A 22,376-nucleotide genomic window follows, 5' to 3' on the forward strand; every position below is an offset into this window, starting at 1 on the left:
AGCATATCCTTTCTTAGATCAAGAACCCAAAACGGTTCACAGTATTCAAGGTGAGGCCTCACCAGTGCCTTATAAAGCCTCAGCATCACATCCCTGCTCTTGTATTCTAGACCTCTTGAAATGAATGCTAACATGGCATCTGCCTTCCTCACCACTGACTCAACCTGCAAGTTAACCTTTAGCATTTCCCACACAAGTACTCCCAATTCTCTCTGCATCTCAGATTTTTGGATTTTCTCCCCATTTAGAAAATAGTTTGCACATTTATTTCTTCTACCAAAGTGCATGACCATGCATTTTCCAACATTGTATTTTATTTACCACTTTCTTGTTCTTTCTCCTAAGCTGTCTAAGTCTGTCTGCATCCTACCTGTTTCCTCAACAGTACCTGCCCCTCCACTAATCTTCGTATCATCAGCAAACTTGGCAACAAAGCCATCTATTCCATTATCTAAGTCATTGATATACAGCATAAAAAGAAGCTGTCCTAACACCTGCAGCAGAACACCACTAGTCACTGACAGCCAACCAAACAAGGATCCTTTTATTCCCACTTGCTGCCTCCTACCAATCAGCCAATGCTCTGACTATCCCAGTAACTTTCCTGTAATACCATACAGGAAGAGAAGAGATTCACTAGAATGATTCCAGAAGTGAGAGGGTTAACATATGAGGAACGTTTGTCTGCTCTTGGACTGTATTCTTTGGAGTTTAGAAGAATGAGGGGAGACCTCATAGAAACATTTCGAATGTTGAAAGGCATGGACAGAGTGGATGTGACAAAGTTGTTTCCCATGATGGGGGAGTCTAGTACGAGAGGGCATGACTTAAGGATTGAAGGGCGCCCATTCAGAACAGAAATGCGAAGAAATTTTTTTAGCAAGAGGGTGGTGAATCTATGGAATTTATTGCCATGGTAGCACTGGGTGTATTTAAGGCAGATATTGATAGGTATCTGAGTAGCCAGGGCATCAAAGGTTATGGTGAGAAGGTGAGGGAGTGGGACTAAATAGGAGAATGGATCAGCTCATAATAAAATGCTGGAGCAGACTCGATGGGCCGAATGGTCGACTTCTCCTTTGTCTTATGGTTTTATGATATTAAAAAAGTGGATGTGCTGGAGCTTTTGGAAAACATCAAGTTCGATAAGTCGCTGGGAGTGGATGAGATGTACCCCAGGTTACTGTGGGAGGCGAGGGAGGAGATTGCTGAGCTCTAGCAATGATCTTTGCATCATCAATTGGGACAGGAGAGGTTCCGGAGGATCCGAAGGTTGTGGATGTTGTTCCCTTATTCAAGAAAGGCAGTGGAGATAGCCCAGGAAATTATAGACCAGTGAGTCTTACTTCGGTGGTTGGTAAGTTGATGGAGAAGATCCTGAGAGGCAGGATTTATGAACATTTGGAGAGGTATAATATGATTAGTAGTAGTCAGAATGGCTTTGTCAAGGGCAAGTCGTGCCTTATGAGTCTGATTGAATTTCTTAAGGATGTGACTAAACACATTGATGAAAGTAGAGCAGTAGATGTAGTGTATATGGATTTCAGCAAGGCATTTGATAAGGTACCCCATGCAAGGCTTATTGAGAAAGTAAGGAGGCATGGGATCCAAGGGGACATTGATTTGTGGATCCAGAACTGGCTTGCCCACAGAAGGCAAAGAGTGATTGTAGACGGGTCATATTCTGCATGGAGGGTTGGTCACCAGTGGAGTGCCTCAGGCATCTGTTCTGAGACCCTTGCTCTTCATGATTTTTATAAATGACCTGGATGAGGAAGTGGAGGGATGGGTTAGTAAGTTTGCTGATGACACAAAGGTTGGGGGTGTTGTGGGTAGTGTGGAGGGCTGTCAGAGGTTACAGCGAGACATCGATAGGATGCAAAACTGGGCTGAGAAGTGGCAGATGGAGTTCAACCCAGATCAGAGTGAAGTGGTTCATTTTGGTAGGTCAAATATGATGGCAGAATATAGTATTAATGGTAAGACTCTTGGCAGTGTGGAGGATCAGAGAGATCTTGGGGTCCGAGTCCATAGGACATTCAAAGCAGCTGTGCAGGTTGACTCTGTAGTTAAGAAGGCATACGGTGCATTGGCCTTCATCAGTCGTGGGATTGAGTTTAAGAGCTGAGAGGTAATGTTACAGCTATATAGGACCCTGGTCAGACCCCACTTGGAGTACTGTGCTCAGTTCTGTTCACCTCACTACAGGAAGGATGTGGAAACCATAGAAAGGGTGCAGAGGAGATTTTCAAGGATGTTGCCTGGATTGGGGAGCATGCCTTATGAGAATAGCTTGAGTGAACTTGGCCTTTTCTTCTTGGAGCGACGGAGGATGAGAGGTGACGTGGTAGAGGTGTATAAAATGATGAGAGGCATTGATCGTGTGGATAGTCAGAGGCTTTTTCCCAGGGCTGAAATGGTTGTCACAAGAGGACACAGGTTTAAGGTGCTGGGGAGTAGGTATAGAGGAGATGTCAGGGGTAAGTTTTTTACTCAGAGTGGTGAGTGCGTGGAATGGGCTGCCAGCAACGGTGATGGAGGCGGATACGATAGGGTCTTTTAAGAGGCTTTTGGATAGGTACATGGAGCTCCGTAAAATTGAGTGCTATATGTAAGCCTAGTAATTTCTAAGGTAGAGACATGTTCTGCACAACTCTGTGGGCCAAAAGGCCTGTATTGTGCTGTAGGCTTTCTATGTTTCTATATGCCAAATAACATCCTGTTTCTACTTTCACTGGTGTGTGGCACAGGCAGCAATCCAGAATTTACTACCCGGGAGGTCCTGCTTCTCCGCTTTCTGCCTGCTCTCTAAATTCTCTCTTCAGGACCTCATCGCTTTTCCTTCCTATGTCGTTGGCACCAATTTGTACCAAGACATCTGGCTGCTCTCCCTCCCCCTCCAAAATGCTGTAGACATGAACTGAGACATCCATTCAAACAAAACACCTTCTGATCCACGGTCCATTCAAATACTACACCTTGAGTCCTGTGTTCACTTTTCTCGATTTTGTCTGCCTTTTAAGTTCAGTCCATCCTGTTGACTACAATTTTGCCCTATCATCAGCCTCTCCTTGCTAAGAGTCTCACTACACATTGCCTTTGTTTGTAAACCAGCTAACTCATCTTCAGCATGATCACTCCAGTTCCCATCCCTCTGCCAAATTAGTTTAAACCCTCCCAAACAACTTGAGCCAAGCTGCCTGCAAGGATATTGGATTTCTTGAGTTCAGGTGTAACATCCCTTTTGTAAAGATCGTACCTTCCCCAGTGGAGATCGCAGTGATCCATAAAGCTGAACCCCTATCCCCTGCACCAGTTCCTCAGCCATGCACTCATCTGCTGAATCATCCTACTGCCAAATACCCTCACTGGGTCATGGCACAGGCAGCAGTCCTGTGATTACTACCCTGGAGCTTCTGCCAAGCTGTCTACGTAGTTCCTTAAAATTCTCCTCACCTTGTCTGGCTCTGTCATTGGTGACAATATGTACCAAGACTTCTGGATGCTCACCCTTGCCCTTGAGAATGCCATGGACCTGATCTGAGACATCCCTAATCCTGGCACCAGGAAGGCAACATCTCATAACATCTGGGTGTCTCTATTGCACCCACAGAATCTCGTCTCTGTTCCTCTGATTATGGAATCTCCTATCACCACTGCAGTCCTCTTCACTCTCTTCTCTTCTGATCCTCAGCACCAGACTCTGTGCCGGAGACCCGGTCACTGTGGCTGCCCCCGGAAGGACAGCCCTCTCAATAGAATCTAAAGTGGTATACTTATTATTGAGGGAACGGCCACAGGTGTACTCTACACTGGCTGTGTACTTCCCCTCCTTCCCCTGACTGTCACCCAGTTACCCATCTCCTGGTGACTACCTCCCTGTAGCTCCTGTCTACCACCTCCTCATTGTCCCGTATGTGTTGAAGGTTATCAAGCTGCAGTTCCATTTCCTTAATACATTCTCCCAGGAGCTGCAACTCAGAGCACCTGATGCAGCTGTGTTTATCCAGGAGACTGGTGGTCTCCCAGACCTCCCACATCCCACACACAGGACAAAACACTGTCCCTGGAGCCACTCTCATTGAACTGCTATGTTCACTTGACCAGATGGCGTTCAGCCCAGGGTTCCGAAGGAGGTAGAGATTGTGGAGGCTTTAGTAAAGATCTTTCAAGAATCAAGAAGTTCCACGTGTTGGGGGCATGAAGTGCGTGAAGTTACCATAACTGAGTGAAGGTTCTTGGGAAACTGAAAGGTCTGAAGGTAGATAAGTCCCCTGGACCAGCTGGTTTACACCCCAGGGTTCTGAAAGAGATGGCTGAAGAAATCACGGAGGCATTAGTAATGACCTTTCAAGGATCACCAGATTCTGGAATGGTTCTGGAAGACTGAAAATTTGCAAATGTCACTTCACTCTTCAAGAAGGGGGAGAGGCAGAAGAAAGGAAACTATCAGCCGGTTAGTCTGACTTCAGTGGTTGGGAAGCTGTTGGATTCGATTATTAAGGATGAGGTGTCAGGGAACTTGAAGGCCCATGATAAAACAGGTTGCAGTCAGCATGGTTTCATCAAGGGAAAACCTTTCATGACAAATCCATTGGAGTTCTTTGAAGAAACAACAAGCAGGATAGACAAAGGAGAATCAGCTGATGTAGTCTACTTGGATTTTCAGAATGCTTTTTACAAGGTACCACACATGGCACTGCTTAACACGCTATGAGCCCATGGTATTACAGGAAAGATTCCTGCATGGATAAAGCAGTGGCTGATTGGCAGGAGGCAAAGAATGGGAATAAAGGGAGCCTTTTCTGATTGACTGCCAGTGACTAGTGGTCTGCGTTGGGACCAATTCTTCTAATGTTATATGTTAATGATTTAGATGATGGAATTGATGGCTTTGTTGCAAGGTTTGCAGAGGGTATGAAGATAGGTGGAGGGGCAGGTAGTTTTTAGGAGGTAGGCTACAGAATGATATCTAGATTGGGGGGATGGACAAAGAAATGACAAGTATAATTCAGTGTCAGGAAGTGTATGGTCATGCACTTTGGTAGAAGAAATGAAAGGGTTTATTTTCTTAATAGAGAGAAAATTTTAAAAAACTGAGGTGCAAAGGGACTTATGCAGGATTCCTTGAAGGTTAATTTGCAAATTGAGTCTGTGGTGAGGAAGGCAAGTGCAATATTAACATTCATTTCAATATAAAAACAAGGATGTAATGTTAAGGCTTTATAAATCACTGGTGAGGCCTCACTAGGAGTATTGTGAGCAGTTTTGGGCCCCTTATCTTGGAAAGAATGAGCTGAAACTGGAGAGGGTTCAAAGGAGGATCATGAAAATGATTCCAGGATTGAATGGGTTGTCATATGAAGAGTATTTGTTGGAGCTGAGCCTGTATTCACCAGAATTCAGAAGAATGAGGGGTGACTTCATTGAAACCTATTGAATGTTGAAAGGCCTCAATAGAGTGGGTGTGGAGAGGATGCTTCCTGTGGTGGGAGAGTCTAAGACCAGAGGACACAGCCTCAGAATAGAGGGGCGTCCTTTTAGAATGGAGATGAGGAACTTCTTTAGCCAGAGAGTGGTGAATCTATGGAATTCATTGCCACAGGCAGCTGAGGAGGCCAAATATTTATGTATATTTAAGGCTGAGTTTGATAGATTCTTGATTGGTCAGAGCATGAAGGGATGAGGGGAGAAGGCAGGAGACTGGGGCTGAGGGGAAAACTGGATCAGTCATGATGAAGTGGTGGAGCAGACTCAATCGTTCAAATGGCCTAATTCTGTTGCATCTTCTGGTCTTCCCAGAAGCGCCAAATTACAATAAGATATATTTTAAAAATTAAATAGATAAGTAGTACAAAAAGAATAAAAATACTGAGCTAGTGCTCGTGGTTCATTGTGCATTTAGAAATCTGATGGCAGAGGGGAAGAAGCTGGTTCTGGGACAGTGCATGGGTGCTGTCAAGCTCCCGTACCTCTGCCATGGTGGAGGCAATGAGAAGAGGTGATGGGGGTCCTTAACGGTGGATGCTGTCTTTTTGAGGCATCGCCTTTCGAAGGGGTCCTCTGCTGGAGAGGCTAGCGCCTAATGTGGAGCTGGCGGAGCTGGCCACGGTGTGATAAGCAAGGCCATCTGGATCTCACTGCTGCCCTCTCCTCAGTTTCTGCCGGCAGGCACGGTCTGTAGACCAAAGCGGGGAGAATGTGACTTGCCAGAGTTCTGCACAGGCCAATCCCAGCACTGTCCCAACAATCACTACGTGAAGGACGGTCAGGAGTGCAGCAAAGGAAGACTTTACTGCAGCCATGGGACCTGCCAGTCTGCCAACCAGCAATGCCAGGGCATCTGGGGTCCAGGTAAGTACTGGCTTCTCACAGTCACCATGTCCAGTTTTTAACAGAGCATGTCCCTCTATCCTGAGGCTGAAACACAGGACTACCTCAGTGCTGAACACAAGAAATAGGGCCAGGACAAGGTCATTTGGCCCTTAACACCTCTTCATTAGTCCTCAGGGGCATTCTCCTTGTGGTTCTTAACTCTGTTCATTGCCGGACATTGATAGTCCCTAGTTTGAGCTGGAACAGTGACCGAGGTTCCGCAGCCTGTAGGGTTGAGAATTCCGCAGTGGCTCCTATACACCCCACCCCATCTTCTGAGGGGCGTTAAATGCTGGCCATACCATCTGAAGTTGTACAAGACATTGTATAGTCTGGGCACCTACCTGCAGGCAAGATGTCAGTAAGATTGAAAGGATGCAGGGAAAATTTAAAAGGATGATGCTGGAACATGAGGAACTGAGTTATAGGGGAAGTTTGCACAGGCTAGGACTTTTATTCCCAGCAGTGTAGGAAATGATGGAAATATGATAGAGGTAGACTAAATTATGAGGGGCATAGATAGTGGAAAGAGCCTGCTTGCATTTCTCTGAGATTGGGTAAGACTGCCACTAAAGTCATGGGCTAAGGGTGAAAGGTGAAATGCTGAAGGGGAACATGGGGGGATGGGATTTCACTCGGGTGGTGGTGGTGAGAGTGTAGAACGAGCTGCCAGCACAAATGGCGAATGTGGGTTCGATTTTACCATTCAGGAGAAGCTTGGATAGGTACATTGATAGGAGGGGTATGGAAGGCTCTGGTGTTAGGAATAGGCAGAATAATAGTCTGGCATGGACCAGATGAGCTAAGGGGGCTGTTTCTGTGCTGTAGTGCTCTACCAGTCTGTGACTGTCTGTAACACGCAGATCCTGAGCAATGGATCAGAGAAAAATGCTTCCCCACCTTCCCTGCTCACTCAGTACAGCAGGAGCTCAGCACGTTGTAGACACCAGAAGGTCTGGTGGTGAGTGTAAAATGCATTATTGTCCCATTTCCCTTTGATAGGTGCAATATCCGCTGAAAAGCTTTGCTATGAAGTTACGAATGAACAAGGGAGCAAGTACGGGAACTGTGGTCAAGACGAGAACAATAATTACATTGCATGCCAGTCCAAGTAGGTATTGCAGTACAATCGTGATCTGAATAACACTGTTAGCCCAGCACCTTTATTGTGAGAGCAAATAAGCAGCTTGTGCTGTTGTGAACGACTTCAGTTATAAAAGTACTGATAATCTGTCACATCAGAACACGCTGAACTGATCGTATCATGGATCGCTGGATCAGAGTGTGAGTCACAGCAAGTGCCAGCGAGCTGAATTCCAGGGGCGAGGTGAGAGTGCCCCCCACCACCCCCCGTCACTGTGGCAGCGCTTGTCCACGTGCCATGGAGCTGCCCGAGGAAAACTGCTTCTCAAAGGGAAAACCCTTGCGAGGCGTGGCTGGAGTGAATCTGTGGCACTCTGATGTTTTGAACCCAAGCTTCCTTCAGAAGTCAGGGAAGAGGCACAGAACTTGTTTGAGGATTGTTTTATTGTGTTGCTGGGAAAGAGAATTGGAAAGAGGCACTGATAAACGTGGTGCCACTGATGGTCAGCTCTTTTTATACACGTTGGTAAGAAATGTAGAACAATACAGCGGCAGGAACAGGCCATTCAGCCCACAATGTTGTACTGAACCAGCGAAACGCCCAAACACTAACCCCACCTACCCACACCATGTCCACAGCCCTCCATCTCCCTCACATCCGCGTGCCTATCCAAGCGTCTCCTAAAAGCCCCTCCCACCATACCAGGCATCCACAACCCTGAGTAAAAGACCTACCCCTCACTTCTCCTTTTGAACCTACCCAGTGTCACCTTCAATTCATGCCTGCTGGTATTAAACATTTCAACCCTGGGAAACCCTGTCCACTCTATCTCTGCCTTTCATAATCCTGTAAGCCTCTATCAGATCTCCCCTCAGCCTCCCACGCTCCAGAGAAACCAACCCAAGTTTGTCCAGCCTCCATGATAGCACATGCCCTTTAAATCTCTTCTGCAAAGCCTCGACATCCTTCCTATAGTGGGGCGACCAGGTCTGTGCACAATACCAGGAATGTGATGGGCAAACCAGAGTTTTATAAAGCTAACATTCCACACAAATTTGCAGATAAGAGTCAGCCAAACCGAAAGCCCCTATTCAAATAATGCAATAACAAAGAGACTTCCAGAATCACAAAAATACAGCCATTAGGACGGACACACACACACACACACACACACACACACACCTGGAGGAACTCAGCAGGCCAGGCAGCATCTATGGAGAAGAGTACAATTGAGTTCCTCCAGCATTTTGTGTGTGTTGCTGTTGCTGTTCGTCCTTCGTAGTCGAAGATGACCATGACTTCCAAGTCAAATGGGAGATTGGTGGCTGTGGGTCCGGAGGTGACTGATGAGGCCAATCCGGGCCCTGAAGGCTCGCCCACATGTGGGACACAAGTGGGTGGGTGCTGTCGTGGCAGTGGATGCTGCTCGGGCCTTGCGCACAGCACGCTTTCGTTGCGCCTCGATGATGCGCCTGACTTCAGCTGCACGGGCTCCTGTGGTGATCTTGCTGCGCCAAGCTGGACGGTCGAGGGCAAGCGTCTCCCACGTGTTGATGTCGACACCCAGGCCTTTGAGGGACGGTTTAAGGCAGTCTTTGTAACGTTTCTTCTGCCCCCCGACTGAGCGCTTGCCCTGACACAGTTCTCCGTACAGCAGCTGCTTAGACAATCGGCTGTCTGGCATTCTGACCACATGTCCAGCCCACCTGGCTTGGGCTTTTAGCAGGAGGGTGTAGACGCTGCAGAGCCCAGCCCGTTCCAGGATTTCCGTGTCGGGGACTTTGTCCTGACACCTGATGTGTTGCATATAGAAAACATAGAAAAAACATAGAAAATCTACAGTGCAATACAGGCCCTTTGGCCCACAGAGTTGTGCCGAACATGTCCCTACCTTAGAATTTACTAGGCTTCCCTATAACCGTCTATTTTACTAAGCTCCATGTACCTATCTAAAAGTCTCTTAAAAGACCCTATCCTATCCGCTTCCACCACCATTGCCGGCAGCCCATTCCACGCACTCACCACTCTGAGTAAAAAAACTTACCCCTGACATCTCCTCTGTACCTACTCCCCAGCGCCTTAAACCTGTGTCCTCTTGTGGCAACCATTTCAGCCCTGGGGAAAAAGCCTCTGACTATCCACATGATTAATGCCTCTCATCATCTTATACACCTCTATCAGGTCACGTCACATCCTCCGTCGCTCCAAGGAGATAAGGCTGAATTCACTCAACCTATTCTCATAAGGCATGCTCCCCAAACCAGGCAACATCCTTGTAAATCTCCCCTGCACCCTTTCTATCGTTTCCACATCCTTCTTGTAGTGAGGCGAACAGAACTGAGCACAGTACTCCAAGTGGGGGGTCTGACCAGGGTCCTATATAGCTGCAACATTACCTCTCGGCTCCTGAATTCAATTCCACGATTGATGAAGGCCAATTTTACCGTATGCCTTCTTAACCACAGAGTCAACCTGCGCAGCAGCTTTGAGTGTCCTATGGACTTGGACCCCAAGATCCCTCTGATCCTCCACACTGCCAAGAGCTTACCATTAATACTATATTCTGTCTTCATATTTGACCCACCAAAACGAACCACTGCACACCTATCTGGGTTGAACTCCATCTGCCACTTCTCAGCCCAGTTCTGCATCCTGTCAATGTCCCACTGTAAGGTCTGACAGCCTCCACACTATCCACAACACCTCCAACCTTTATGTCATCAGCAAACTTACTAACCCATCCCTCAACTTCCTCATCCAGGGCATTTATAAAAATCACAAAGAGTAGGGGTCCCAGATCCCTGAGGAACTCCACTAGTGACCAACCTCCACGCAGAATATGACCCGTCTACAACCACTCTTTGCCTTCTGTGAGCAAGCCTGTTCTGGATCCACAAAGCAATGTCCCCTTGGATCCCATGCCTCCTTACTTTCTCAATAAGCCTTGTATGGGGTACTTTATCAAATGCCTTGCTGAAATCTATATACACTACATCTACTGCTCTTCCTTCATCAATGTGTTTAGTCACATCCTCAAAAAATTCAATCTGGCTCGTAAGGCACCACCTGCCCTTGACAAAGCCGTTCTGACTACTAATCATATTATGCCTCTCCAAATGTTGATAAATCCTGCCTGTCAGGATCTTCTCCATCAACTTACCAACCACTGAGGTAAGACTCACTGGTCTATAATTTCCTGGGCTATCTCTACTCCCTTTCTTGAATAAAGGAACAACATCCGCAACCCTCCAATTCTCCGGAACCTCTCCCGTCCCCATTGATGATGCAAAGATCATCACCAGAGGCTCAGCAATCTCCTCCCTCGCCTCCCACAGTAGCCTGGGGTACATCTCATCCAGTCCTGGCAACTTATCCAACTTGATGCTTTCCAAAAGCTCCAGCACATCTTCGTAACATCTATATGCTCAAGCTTTTCAGTCTGCTCCAAGTCATCACTACAATCACCAAGATCCCTTTCCGTAGTGAATACTGAAGTAAAATATTCATTAAGTACCTCTGCTATTTCCTCCGGTTCCATACACACTTTCCCACCGTCACACTTGATAGGTCCTATTCTTTCACATCTTATCCTCTTGCTCTTCACATACTTGTTAGAATGCCTTGGGGTTTTCCTTAACCCTGCCTGACAAGGCCTTCTCATGGTCCCTTCTGGCTCTCCTAATTTCCTTCTTAAACTCCTTCCTATTAGCCTTAAAATCTTCTGGATCTCTAACATTACCTAGCTCCCTGAATCTTTTGTAAGCTTTTCTTTTCTTCTTGACGAGATTTATTACAACCTTTGTACACCACGGTTCCTGTACCATACCATGACTTCCCTGTCTCATTGGAAAGTAAATATGCAGAACTCCTCACAAATATCCCCTGAATATTTGCCACATTTCTTCTGTACTTTTCCTGAGAACATCTGTTTCCAATTTAGCCTCCAATTTCCTGCCTGATCACCTCATAATTCCCCTTACTCCAATTAAATGCTTTTCGAACTTGCCTGTTTCTATCTCTCTGACACCTGACCAGGATCATTTCCCAATACCAAATCAAGTACAGTCTCTCCTCTTGTAGGCTTATCTACACATTGTGTCAAGAAACCTTCCTGAACACACCAGACAAACTCTACCCCATCTAAACCCCTTGCTTTAGGGAGATGCCAATCGATATTTGGGAAATTAAAATCTCCCATCACAACAGCACTGTTATTATTACACCTGTCCAGGATCTGTTTCCCTATCTGCTCCTCGATATCCCTGTTACTATTGGCCGGCCTATTAAAAAAAACAGTAAAGTTATTGACCCCCTCCTGTTCCTAACCTCCACCCACAGGGTCTCCGTAGACAATCCTTCCATGGCGTCCACCTTTTCTGCAGCCAAGACACTATCTCTGATCAACAATGCCACGCCCCACCTCTCTTGCCTCCCTCCCTGTCCTTTCTGAAACATCTAAAACCCGGCACTTGAAGTAACCATTCCTGTCCCTGAGCCATCCAAGTCTCTGTATTGGCCACAACATCATATCTTCAAGTACTGATCCACACTCTAAACTCATCCACTTTGTTCACAATACTCCTTGCGTTAAAATAGACACATCTGAAACCTTCGGTCTAAGCGCGTCCCTTCTCTATCACCTGCCTATCCTCCCTCTTGCATTGCCTACAAGCTTTCTCTATTTGTGAGTCAACCTCCTCTTCCCCAGTTTCTTCAGTTTGATTCCCATACCCCAACAATTCTAGTTTAAACTCTTCCCCAGTAGCCTTAGCAAACCTCCCGGCCAGGATATTGGTCCCTCTGGGATTCAAGTGCAACCCGTCCTCTTTGTACAGGTCACACCTGCCCCAAAAAGGTTCCAATGATGCAGAAATCTGAATCCCTGCCCCCTGCTCCAATCCCTCAGCCACGCATTTATCCTCCACCTCATTCGATTCCTATTCTCACTGTCACGTGGCACAGGCAGCAATCCCGAGATTACTACCTTTGAGGTCCTGCTTCTCAACTTCCTTCCTAAATCCCTGTCGTCTGTTTTCAGGACCTCCTCCCTTTTCCTACCTATGTCATTGGTACCAATATGTACCATGACCTCTGGCTGTTCTCCCTCCCACTGCAGGATATCTTGGACGCGATCTGAAACATCCCGGACCATGGCACCTGGGAGGCAAACTACCATCCGAGTTTCTTTCCTGCATCCACAGAATTGCCTGTCTGACCCCCTAACTATAGAGTCCCCTATCACTACTGCCTTCCTCTTCCTTTCCCTACCCTTCTGAGCCACAGGGCCGGACTCTGTGCCAGAGGCACGGTCACTGTTGTTTCCCCCAAGTAGACTGTCCCCCCAACAGTACTCAAACAGGAGTACTTATTTTTCAGGGGTACAACCACAGGGGCACTCTGTAGTACCTGACTCTTCCCCCTTCCTCCTCCTGACTGTGACCCATTTGTCTGCTTCCCGTGGCCCCGGTGTGACCACCTGCCTATAACTCCTTTCTATCACCTCCTCACTCTCCCTGACCAGACGAAGGTCATCGAGCTGTAACTCCATTACCCTAACGTGGTCCCTTAGGAGCTGCAGCTCGACACATCAGGTGCAGATATGGCTGTCTGGGAGGCTGGGAGACTCCAGGACCTCCCACATCCGACACCGAGCACAGAAAACTGGCCTCATACACATACTTCCTCCTTTCTGCAAATAACACCGGTAGACCTACCCTGACTTGTCCCGTTACCGCCCAAGCCCATTGAGCCAAAGTCCTATCATTCTGCCGCCTCTCACTCCGCTGCCCGCTCTGAATGCTGCCTGCTGGATATGGCAGTCTTTTTAAACCTTTCGCACTCTGCTGGCTGATATACACACGGTGGCCATTAGGGGACATACTAAGCAACTGCATATACGCACTGTGGCCAGTAGGAAACACTCTGAAGAACTGCATACACATAGTGCTGTCACTGGGAAGCATACCAACATAAGAACATAAGAAATAGGAGCAGGAGTCAGCCATCTGGCCTGTCAAGCCTGCCCTGCCATTCAATAAGATCATGGCTGAACTGGCTATGGATTCACCTCCACCTACCTGCCTTTTCCCCATAACCCTTAATTCCCTACTATGTAAAAATCTATCCAACCTTTGCTTAAGTACATTTACTGAGGTAGTGTCCACTGCTTCATTTGGCAGAGAATTTCACAGATTCACCACACTCTGGGAAAAGCAGTTTCTCCTTATCTCTGTCCTAGATCTACTCCCCTGAATCTTGAGGCTATGTCCGCTAGTTCTGGTCTCTAAACAATTATATTGATATAAGGATTATTTAAAATACAAGCAAATGAAACCCCCCTTTACTGGATGTCTCTGGAAAACCATCTCGTTAGCCCCTCGCTAATCGCCACTGGACTCTGTGGTGAGAAACCCATCTTGCTCAGGTTTCGTACGTCGTGTGTGTGTATGACTTTTGTCCCACCGAAACCGTAAGGCTGGGATGTCTCACCCACGCAGACTCTGTATGAACACTCACAAAATGCTGGAGGAACTCAGCAGGCCAGGTAGCGTCCATGGAAAAAAGAGTACAGTCGATGTTCAAGGCCGAGACCCTTGAGTCCTGCTGAAACATCGACTCTGCTCTTTTCCATAGATGCTGCCTGGCCTGCTGAGTTCCTCCAGCACTGTGTGCGCGTTGCTTGGATTTCCAGCATCTGCAGATTCTCTCTTGTTTGTGATTACATATTGAAGATTTCTCCCAGATGTACTTTGTATAAATCACATTAGGGAAGTTGAATCTGCATACAATTTAACAAACGGAATTTAGACATGGTGATGTCAGCCCTGTGAGTGATATGGTGAATTTTGTTTGAAGAAGGGAGTTGGTTAATACCTGATAGGGTTGGACTTTCCACATCCTTAGATCACACAGTGTGCTTTGGAATCTTTCTAAACTGAGGATAATGTTGAAAGGAAGTATCTTCCCCGATGTTCAGAAACATCAAATTATTAGCTGGAAATAAAATTATTTGAGAAGTTAGGCAGCTTTCCTAATTGTTGTCTTGGCGATAGGAATAGGAGGAGGTGAATTAGCCTCCTCAGGAATAAAACTCATTTATACTGGACAAATCAGAGTGGCAAAAATCAGCTTGAAGGCTAATTTCTGAAAGTATCAGGGGAATTCCTCCCAACGATTCCACTGTTTAACGATAAGGAAACAGTACCTCCACCAGTCATTGGGAACGAGACAGGACTAGTCATTCAGGAGATTTTGCAGATGCTGGAAATCCAGAGCAAAGCACACTAAATGCCGGAAGATTTCAGCATATATGGAGGAGAAAAAATAGTCGACGTTTCAAGATGAAAACCTTCATCTCAACCTGAAACATTTTTCTGTTTGTTCCTTTTCATAGACAGTGCCTGATCTGTTGAGTTCCTGTAGCATTTTGTGTGTGTTGGACTAGTTAACTGGCTCATTGCAGAGAGCCCTGAGGTACGGAAGGCTAGCCTTCGGCTATGGCAGCCAGTACAGACAGCTGGCCTTTACTCAAGGGGTTTGGAGAATAAAAGTAGTCAAATCTTACTGCATCCATCCAGACACTAGTGAGACCACATCCAAAGTGCAGTCACGGTCCTGCTCTCCTTATCTAAGGAGAGATATATAATTGAGTCCATTCAGAAACAGTGTTAGGGATCTGAGGGGTAACTTTTTCTACACACTGAGTGTTTGCTCGTGAGCTGCCAGAGTACGAGGTGGAGATGGGAGGAGTTACAGCATTGAGGGGTGTCAGGATAGGTACCTGAATGAGGGATGGAGGGAGATGGAATTAATGTAGGCAAGTGGTATGATAGACACAGTTGTCAGTACAGGTGTGGTGGACTGAAGGAGCTGTTTCTGTGGTCTGCAATCTGTGAAAGGGTCTCTAAGATGGCCCCAGATATGCAGGATGGGCTTATAAGCAACACTAGAACAGATTGGGTTTGTATTCATTGGAGAGCTGGGAAGAATTCCTCAGTGAGAGGTCACTGAGACACAGAGGGACACAGGTGGGGTGTGGGGGGAGGGTTCCCTCAGTGAGAGGTCACTGAGACACAGAGGGACACAGGGGTGGGGTGTGGGAGGAGTGTTCCCTCAGTGAGAGGTCACTGAGACACAGGGACACAGGGGTGGGGTGTGGGGGGGAGGGTTCCCTCAGTGAGAGGTCACCAAAACAGACAGGGATACAGGGTGGGGAGTGTTTCCCCAGTGAGAGGTCACTGAGACACAGAGGGACATGGGGATGGGGTAGATGCCCTCAGTGAGCGGACACTAAGATACACAGGGACACGGCGTGGGTGGGGGTGCTGCCCCCAATGAGAGGTCACTGAGTGTCACAGGGACACGGGGGGGGGGGGGGTGGTGGTGAAGGTGTTCCCACAGTAGGACAGTCACTGAGACATATTGATGTGTCGAGGAGGTGAGGTTGTTCCTGAGTTGGGGGGAGTGGTCACCGAGACTCACGTGGATGTGTCAGGGGGATGGGGGGGAGGGTGTTTTACTGAGTTCCACCAGTACAGGTTGGGGGGGGGGGAGTAGAAATGGGGGAATTTCATGGGCCTGTTGGATTGCACGTGGCTGCAATGAGGGTATTGACTTGTAACTGTCCCACATTAGTCACTACGTTAGCCTGGCCTCAGCAAGGCGCCACTCCATCCTTGCATGCACGGTGATTGCGTTGTCTGAACATCTCTCCTGCAGGGATGTTCAGTGTGGAAAAATCCAGTGTAAGGGTGGAAACACAACTCCGCTGCGAGGAGGAAGCATCACCACGGTAACCAGCTCACTGGTTTACGGAGGCATCAAGTATACCTGTCGGGCAATCTTCACAACATTAGGTGATGCCAATAGTGACGACCTTGTCCACCAGGGAACCAAGTGTGGGATCGGCAAGGTAAGTGATTGTAGGTCGCAGGGTGTGAGCAGAAACTGGGGTTGTATCCTCAAATACCCCAAGGACCAATTTCTAGTTCAAGCTTAATTGTCATTCAACCATACCCAAACAAAACAGTGCTAAATACAGTCCCAAACAGCACCCAGCACAGAAACAGGCCCTTCAGCCTATCTAGTCTATGCCAAACCATTAATTAGTCTACCTTGCTCCACCCACCAGCACCTGGACCACAGCCATCCGTGCTTTCCCCCATTCACATACCTATCCAAATTTCCCTTAAGTGTTGAAACCAAACCCGGACCCGCCACTTTCACTGGCAGCTCATTCCACACTCTCGCAGCTCTCTGAGAGAGGACATTCCTCCTCCTGGATGTACTTGGAGGCACATGATAAAATAAGCCAGAGTCAGCTCAGCTTCCTTAAGGGAACCTTTGCCTCCAACCTTTGCCTGACAAATCTGTTGGACATCTTTGAAGAAATAACAAGCAGGACAGACAAAGGAGAATCAGTTGATGTTACGTACTTGGATATTCAGAAGTCCTTTGACAAGGTGCCACACATGAGACCGCTTATAGAATAGTACAGCACAGTACAGGCCCTTCGGCCCACAATGTTGTGCTGACCCTCAAACCCTGCCTCCCATATAAGCCCCCACCTTAAATTCCTCCATATACCTCCATGTCACGCTACAAGCCCATGGAAAGATTCTAGCAGGGATAAAACAGTGGCTAATTGGCAGGAGGCAAAGAGTGGGAATAAAGGGAGCTTTTTCTGGTTGGCTGTCTATGACTAGTGGTGCTCCACAGGGTTCTGTGTTGGGACTGATTCTTTTTACTTTATATGTCAATGGTTTGCGTGATGGAATTAGTGGCTTTGTTGCAAAGTTTGCAGATGACACAGATGAGTAGAGGGGCAGGTAGTATTGAGGAAGTAGCGACTTAGGAGAATGGGCAGAGATGTCAGGTGGAATACAGAGTAAGGAAGTGTATGGTCATGCACTTAGCCAGAAGAAATTAAAGGGTTGACGATTTTCTGAATGGAGAGCAAGTACAAAAAGAATCTGAGGTGCAAAGGGACTTGGGAGTCCTTCTGCAGGATTCCCAGAAGGTTAATTTACAGGTTGAGTCTGTGGTGAGGAAGGCAAATGCAATGTTAGCATTCATTTCAAGAGGACTAGAATATAAAAGCAAGGATGTAAAGTTGAGACTTTATAAAGCACTGGTGAGGCCTCACCTGGAATATTGTGAGCAGTTTTGAGCCTCTTATCTTCGAAAGGATGTGCTGAAACTGGAGAGATTGAATTCAGAAGATTGAGGGGTGACCTCACTGAAACCTATCGAATGGTGAAAGGCCGTCATGGAGTGGATGTGGAGAGGATGTTTCCTGTGGTGGGAGAGTGTAAGACCAGACAACACAGCCTCAAAACGGAGGGGTGTCTTTTTAGAATGGAGATGAGTGAATATGTGGAATCCTTTGCCACAGGCAGCTGTGGAGACCAAGTCTTTATATATATTTGTGACAGAGGTTGATAGATTCTTGATTGGCCAGTGCATGAAGGGATACATAGAAAACCTACAGAACAATACAGGCCCTTCAGCCCACAAAGTTTCCGAACATGTCCCTACCTTAGAAATTACTAGGCTTACCTATAGCACTCAATTTTACTAAGCTCCATGTACCTACCTAAATGTCTCTTAAAAGACCCTATCGTATCCGCCGCCACCACTGTTGCCGCCAGCCCATTCCTATCAAATGAACCACTTCACACTTATCTGGGTTGAACTCCATCTGCCACTTCTCAGCCCAGTTTTGCATCCTATCGATGTCCCGCTGTAACCTCTGACAGCCCTCCACACTATCCACAACACCTCCAACCTTTGTGTCATCAGCAAACTTACTGACCCATCCCTCCACTTCCTCATCCAGGTCATTTATAAAAATCACAAAGAGTAGGGGTCCCAGAACAGATCCCCCAGGCACTCCACTGGTGACCAACCTCCAGGCAGAATATGACCTGTCTACAACCACTCTTTGCCTTCGGTTCTGGATCCACAAAGCAATGTCCCCTAGGATCCCATGCCTCCTTACTTTCTCAATAAGTCTTGCATGGGGTACCTTATCAAATGCCTTGCTGAAATCCATATACACTACATCTACTGCTCTTCCTTCATCAATGCGTTTCGGCACATCCTCAAAAAAAGTTCAATCAGGCTCGTAAGGCACGACCTGCCCTTGACAAAGCCATGCTGACTATTCCTAATCATATTATACCTCTCCAAATGATACGTAGAGGAGGCAGGAGATTGGGGTTGAGAGGAAAATTGGATTGGCCATGATGAAATGGTGGAGCAAACTCAGTGGGCCAAATTGCCTAAGTCTGCTCCAGTACCTCACGGTTTACTCTGAGGAACATGGATCCATTAACTTTTTCAACCTCAACGCCATTGTGGTAAATAGGAATGTGCACCGATCCCCTTTCTGAAGGCAATGATTAGCTCCCTTGCTGACATTGGGGGAAATGTTGTTGTGACACCAAGTCACCGAACTCTCTTTCTCCTTCCTGCACTCTGACCCATTGTTATTTGAGATTTGACCCACAACGGTGGTATCATCTGAAAACTTGCGGCTGGGGTCAGAGCGGAGTCTGTGCATGCAGCATCAGTGTACTGCGAGTAGAATAGAGGGCAGCGGATGGCACTTTCTGATCGGCCTCATGGATGCCCGGGTTTGACCCCATCCCATTGTAGGCATTTCTGAACTAAAGCTAATGACACGGACACTGTGATACACTAACATCCTCTTTTCTGTTCACAGGCTTGCTTGGATGGGAAGTGCCAGGATGTGGCAGTGTTTGACGTGGAAGGCTGTGACAGCACCTGTAACAACAGGGGGGTACGATATCACTCTTACTTCCTCTCTTGTACTGTCACCTTTGTAAGCATTGCCCTGTGCGCCAGCATTTCAGAAGGGATTTGAAAGGTTGTGACAGAGAATTACCGGGGATAAAGGGTGACTATAGACAGATGGCAGCTGTTAGTAGAGAAGGCAAAGGGAGATTGGACAGAGGTGTTGAAGATGCTGAAGGATTTTGTTGGTTGGTAAGGTTAAACCATTACCAGCGGTTGTAAGATCAGTAACCAATCTGTTGGGATTGTTTCTTATATCCAATCTTTCCACTACAGCCTCCTCAACATCCATGACACCCAACATAGATTGGGGGACTGCTTTACTTCATCCGCCACGAGAGGCAGGATTTCCCGGTGGCCACCCTACTTCCCAATCTCATTCCGAAATGTCAGTCCACATTTTCGACTGCAAGTGGACTGAGTAGTGGAAAGTTGCTTTCAATACGTCACACAATGAGTGTGGGGTGATAAGATATTGAGCAAAATCTGGCCAGTGGGCCGTTTGAGTCTGCTCAGCCATTTCATCATGGCTGGTCCATTTCGCTTCTGGCCGCCAGTCTCCTGCCCTCTCCCTGTATCCCTTCATTCACTGACTAATTAAGATTCTATCAAACTCTGCCTTAAATATACCTAATGACTTGGCCTCCACAGCTGCCTGTGGCAAGGAATTCCACAGATTCACCACTCTCTGGCTAAAGAAATCCCTCCTCATCTCTGTTCTGAAAGAACCATCCTCCATTCTGAGGCTGTGTCCTCTGGTCCGAGACTATCCCAACATAGGAAACAACCTCTCCACATCCTCTCTGCCAAGGCCTTTCAACATTCTATAGGTTTCTATGACATCCCCCTCCTCAGTCTTCTCATCTCCAGTGAGTACAGGGCCAGAGCCATCAAAAACTCTTCATGTGATAAGCCTTTTTAATCACAGAATCATTCTTGTGAATCTCCTTTGAACCCTCTCCAACGTCAGCACATCCTTTCTCAGATAAGGGGCCCAAAAATGCTCACAACACTCTTAAATGAGGCATCTCTAGTGCCTTATAACTTTTCAAGTGTGCATCCTTGCTTTTATATTCTAGTCCTCTTGAAATAAATGCTAACGTTGCATTTGACTTCCTCACCACAGACACAACCTGCAAAGTAGCCTTTAGGGAATCCCGCACAAGGATTCCCAAGTCGTTTTGCACCTCAGATTTTTGATTTTCTCTCCATTTAGAAAATAGTCTATACTTTTACTTTTTCTACCCAAGTAGATGGCCATACACTTTCCCACACCATATTCCATCTGCTATTTCTTTACCAATTCTCCTAAGTCCTTCTGTAGCCACTGTGCCTCCACAACACTACCACCCCCTCCACCCATCTTCACATCGTCCACGGCTTGGCCACTAAGCCATCAATTCCATCATCCAAATCATTGACATACTGTACATCGCCTATAAAAAGTATTCACCCCCCCCCCCCCCCGGAAGTTTTCATGTTTTATTGTTTTACAACTTCAAATCACAGTGGATTTAGTTTGGCTTTTTTGACACGAATCAACAGAAAAGACTCTTCCCTGTCAAAGTGAAAACAAATTTCTATAAATTGGTCTAAATTTATTACAATTATTTAACACAAAATAATTGATTGCATAATTACTCACCCCTTCAAATCAGTATTTAGTAGATGCACCTTTGGCAGCAATTACAGCCTTGAGTCTGTGTGGATAGATCTCTATCAGCTTTGCACATCAGTTAATAACTCAACAGGGGTGATTGATACGTTCGTGGCCTGAGGTAGAAGGAGAAGAATTATTAACTTCAAACTTTCTGCATACTCACTCAAAGAGTTAAACTGCATGCCCATGTAACGAGAGCTGTGTACTTCATCTCCTTCTACCTTAGGCCACAAACTTATCAATCACCCCTCGTAAATTCACTATGATTCAATGTTTTATAACAATAAAATGTGAAACTTCCAGGGAGGGGTGTGAATACTTTTTATAGGCACTATATAAGATAAAAAGAATCGGTCCCAACACAGACCCCTGTGGAACACCACTAGTCAGCAGCAGCCAATCAGAAAAAGCCCCCTTTTTACCCACTCTTTGCCTCCTGCCAATCAGCTAATACTCTATCCATGCTGTATCTTTCCTGGAATACCACGGGCTCTTGTTAAGCAACCCCACATGCAGCACTTGTCAAAAAGGCCTTCTGAAAATCCAAGTCCACAACATGCACTGACTCTCCTCTGTCTATTCTCCCTCTTATTACTTCAAAGAATTCCAAAGATTTATCAGGCAAGAATTTCCCTTAAGGGAAACATGCTCACATCCTTAACAATTGATTCCAACATCTTCCCAACTATTGAGGTCAGACTTACTGGCCTAAAAGTTCCTTTCTTCTGCCTCTCTCCCTCGTTGAAGAGTGAAGTGCCATTTGCAAGAAGTAGTGGCAGGGAGGGGTTGTGTCCCTACCAAAGGAGGTGTAAGGTGGTGCTTCCCTGCAGGTCACCTTTGGGAAAGGTACAACAACTGCTGAGCCCTCCCTCCCTCCCTCCCTCCCCCACCCCCGTCCCCCCGTACCCCTGATCAGGGTCACGTGAGGCCGTGTGAGCAGCTGGTGCAAATCACAAGACTTGGCTATGCGACCACTGATGACAGGCTGACAATATCTGAAGAGTGTTGATAATGGCTGGGGTCACCCATCTGGTAAGGACAATGCCTGAGAAGAATGCAATGGCAAATCACTTCTGCAAAAAAAAAAAAAAAAAATTGCCAAGAACAATCCTGGTCGTGGATAGAGAAAGAACTTATTCACAGATTAGAGACGGCTGGTCACCCACATCGTACGAGATGGCACATAATAATGATGATGAAGCAATAAATTGGATTGGTCATGGGCTGAGCGGAAGCCAGACTGGTGGTGGATGGTTGCCTCTCTGACCGGATGCCCGTGTGTAGTGGTGTGCTGCAGGGACCGGAGCTGGACCTATTGCTGTTTATCCTCTATATTAATAACGTAGATGATCATATGGAAAACTGGATAACAAATTTGCGGATGACACCAAGCTTGGGGGTTTAGTGGACAGCGAAGAAGGCAATCAATGCTTTCAGCAG

The 22,376-nt window shown here is 46.8% G+C and overlaps 1 protein-coding gene across 5 annotated transcripts in view; it reads left to right on the forward strand.

Moving 5' to 3' along the window:
• Nucleotides 1–22,376, forward strand: part of LOC140196911 (disintegrin and metalloproteinase domain-containing protein 12-like) — a 212,993-nt gene that overhangs the window by 163,069 nt on the left and 27,548 nt on the right. For all 5 annotated transcript variants that reach the window (XM_072256841.1, XM_072256844.1, XM_072256843.1 and 2 more), the window contains exons 14-17: nt 6,159–6,354; nt 7,378–7,486; nt 16,178–16,370; nt 19,185–19,262. In XM_072256841.1, coding sequence (XP_072112942.1) covers nt 6,159–6,354; nt 7,378–7,486; nt 16,178–16,370; nt 19,185–19,262 — 576 coding nt within the window. The remainder of the gene's footprint in view (nt 1–6,158; nt 6,355–7,377; nt 7,487–16,177; nt 16,371–19,184; nt 19,263–22,376) is intronic.

The sequence above is a fragment of the Mobula birostris genome, chromosome 4, assembly GCF_030028105.1.
Source record: "Mobula birostris isolate sMobBir1 chromosome 4, sMobBir1.hap1, whole genome shotgun sequence".
Taxonomy (NCBI): domain Eukaryota; kingdom Metazoa; phylum Chordata; class Chondrichthyes; order Myliobatiformes; family Myliobatidae; genus Mobula; species Mobula birostris.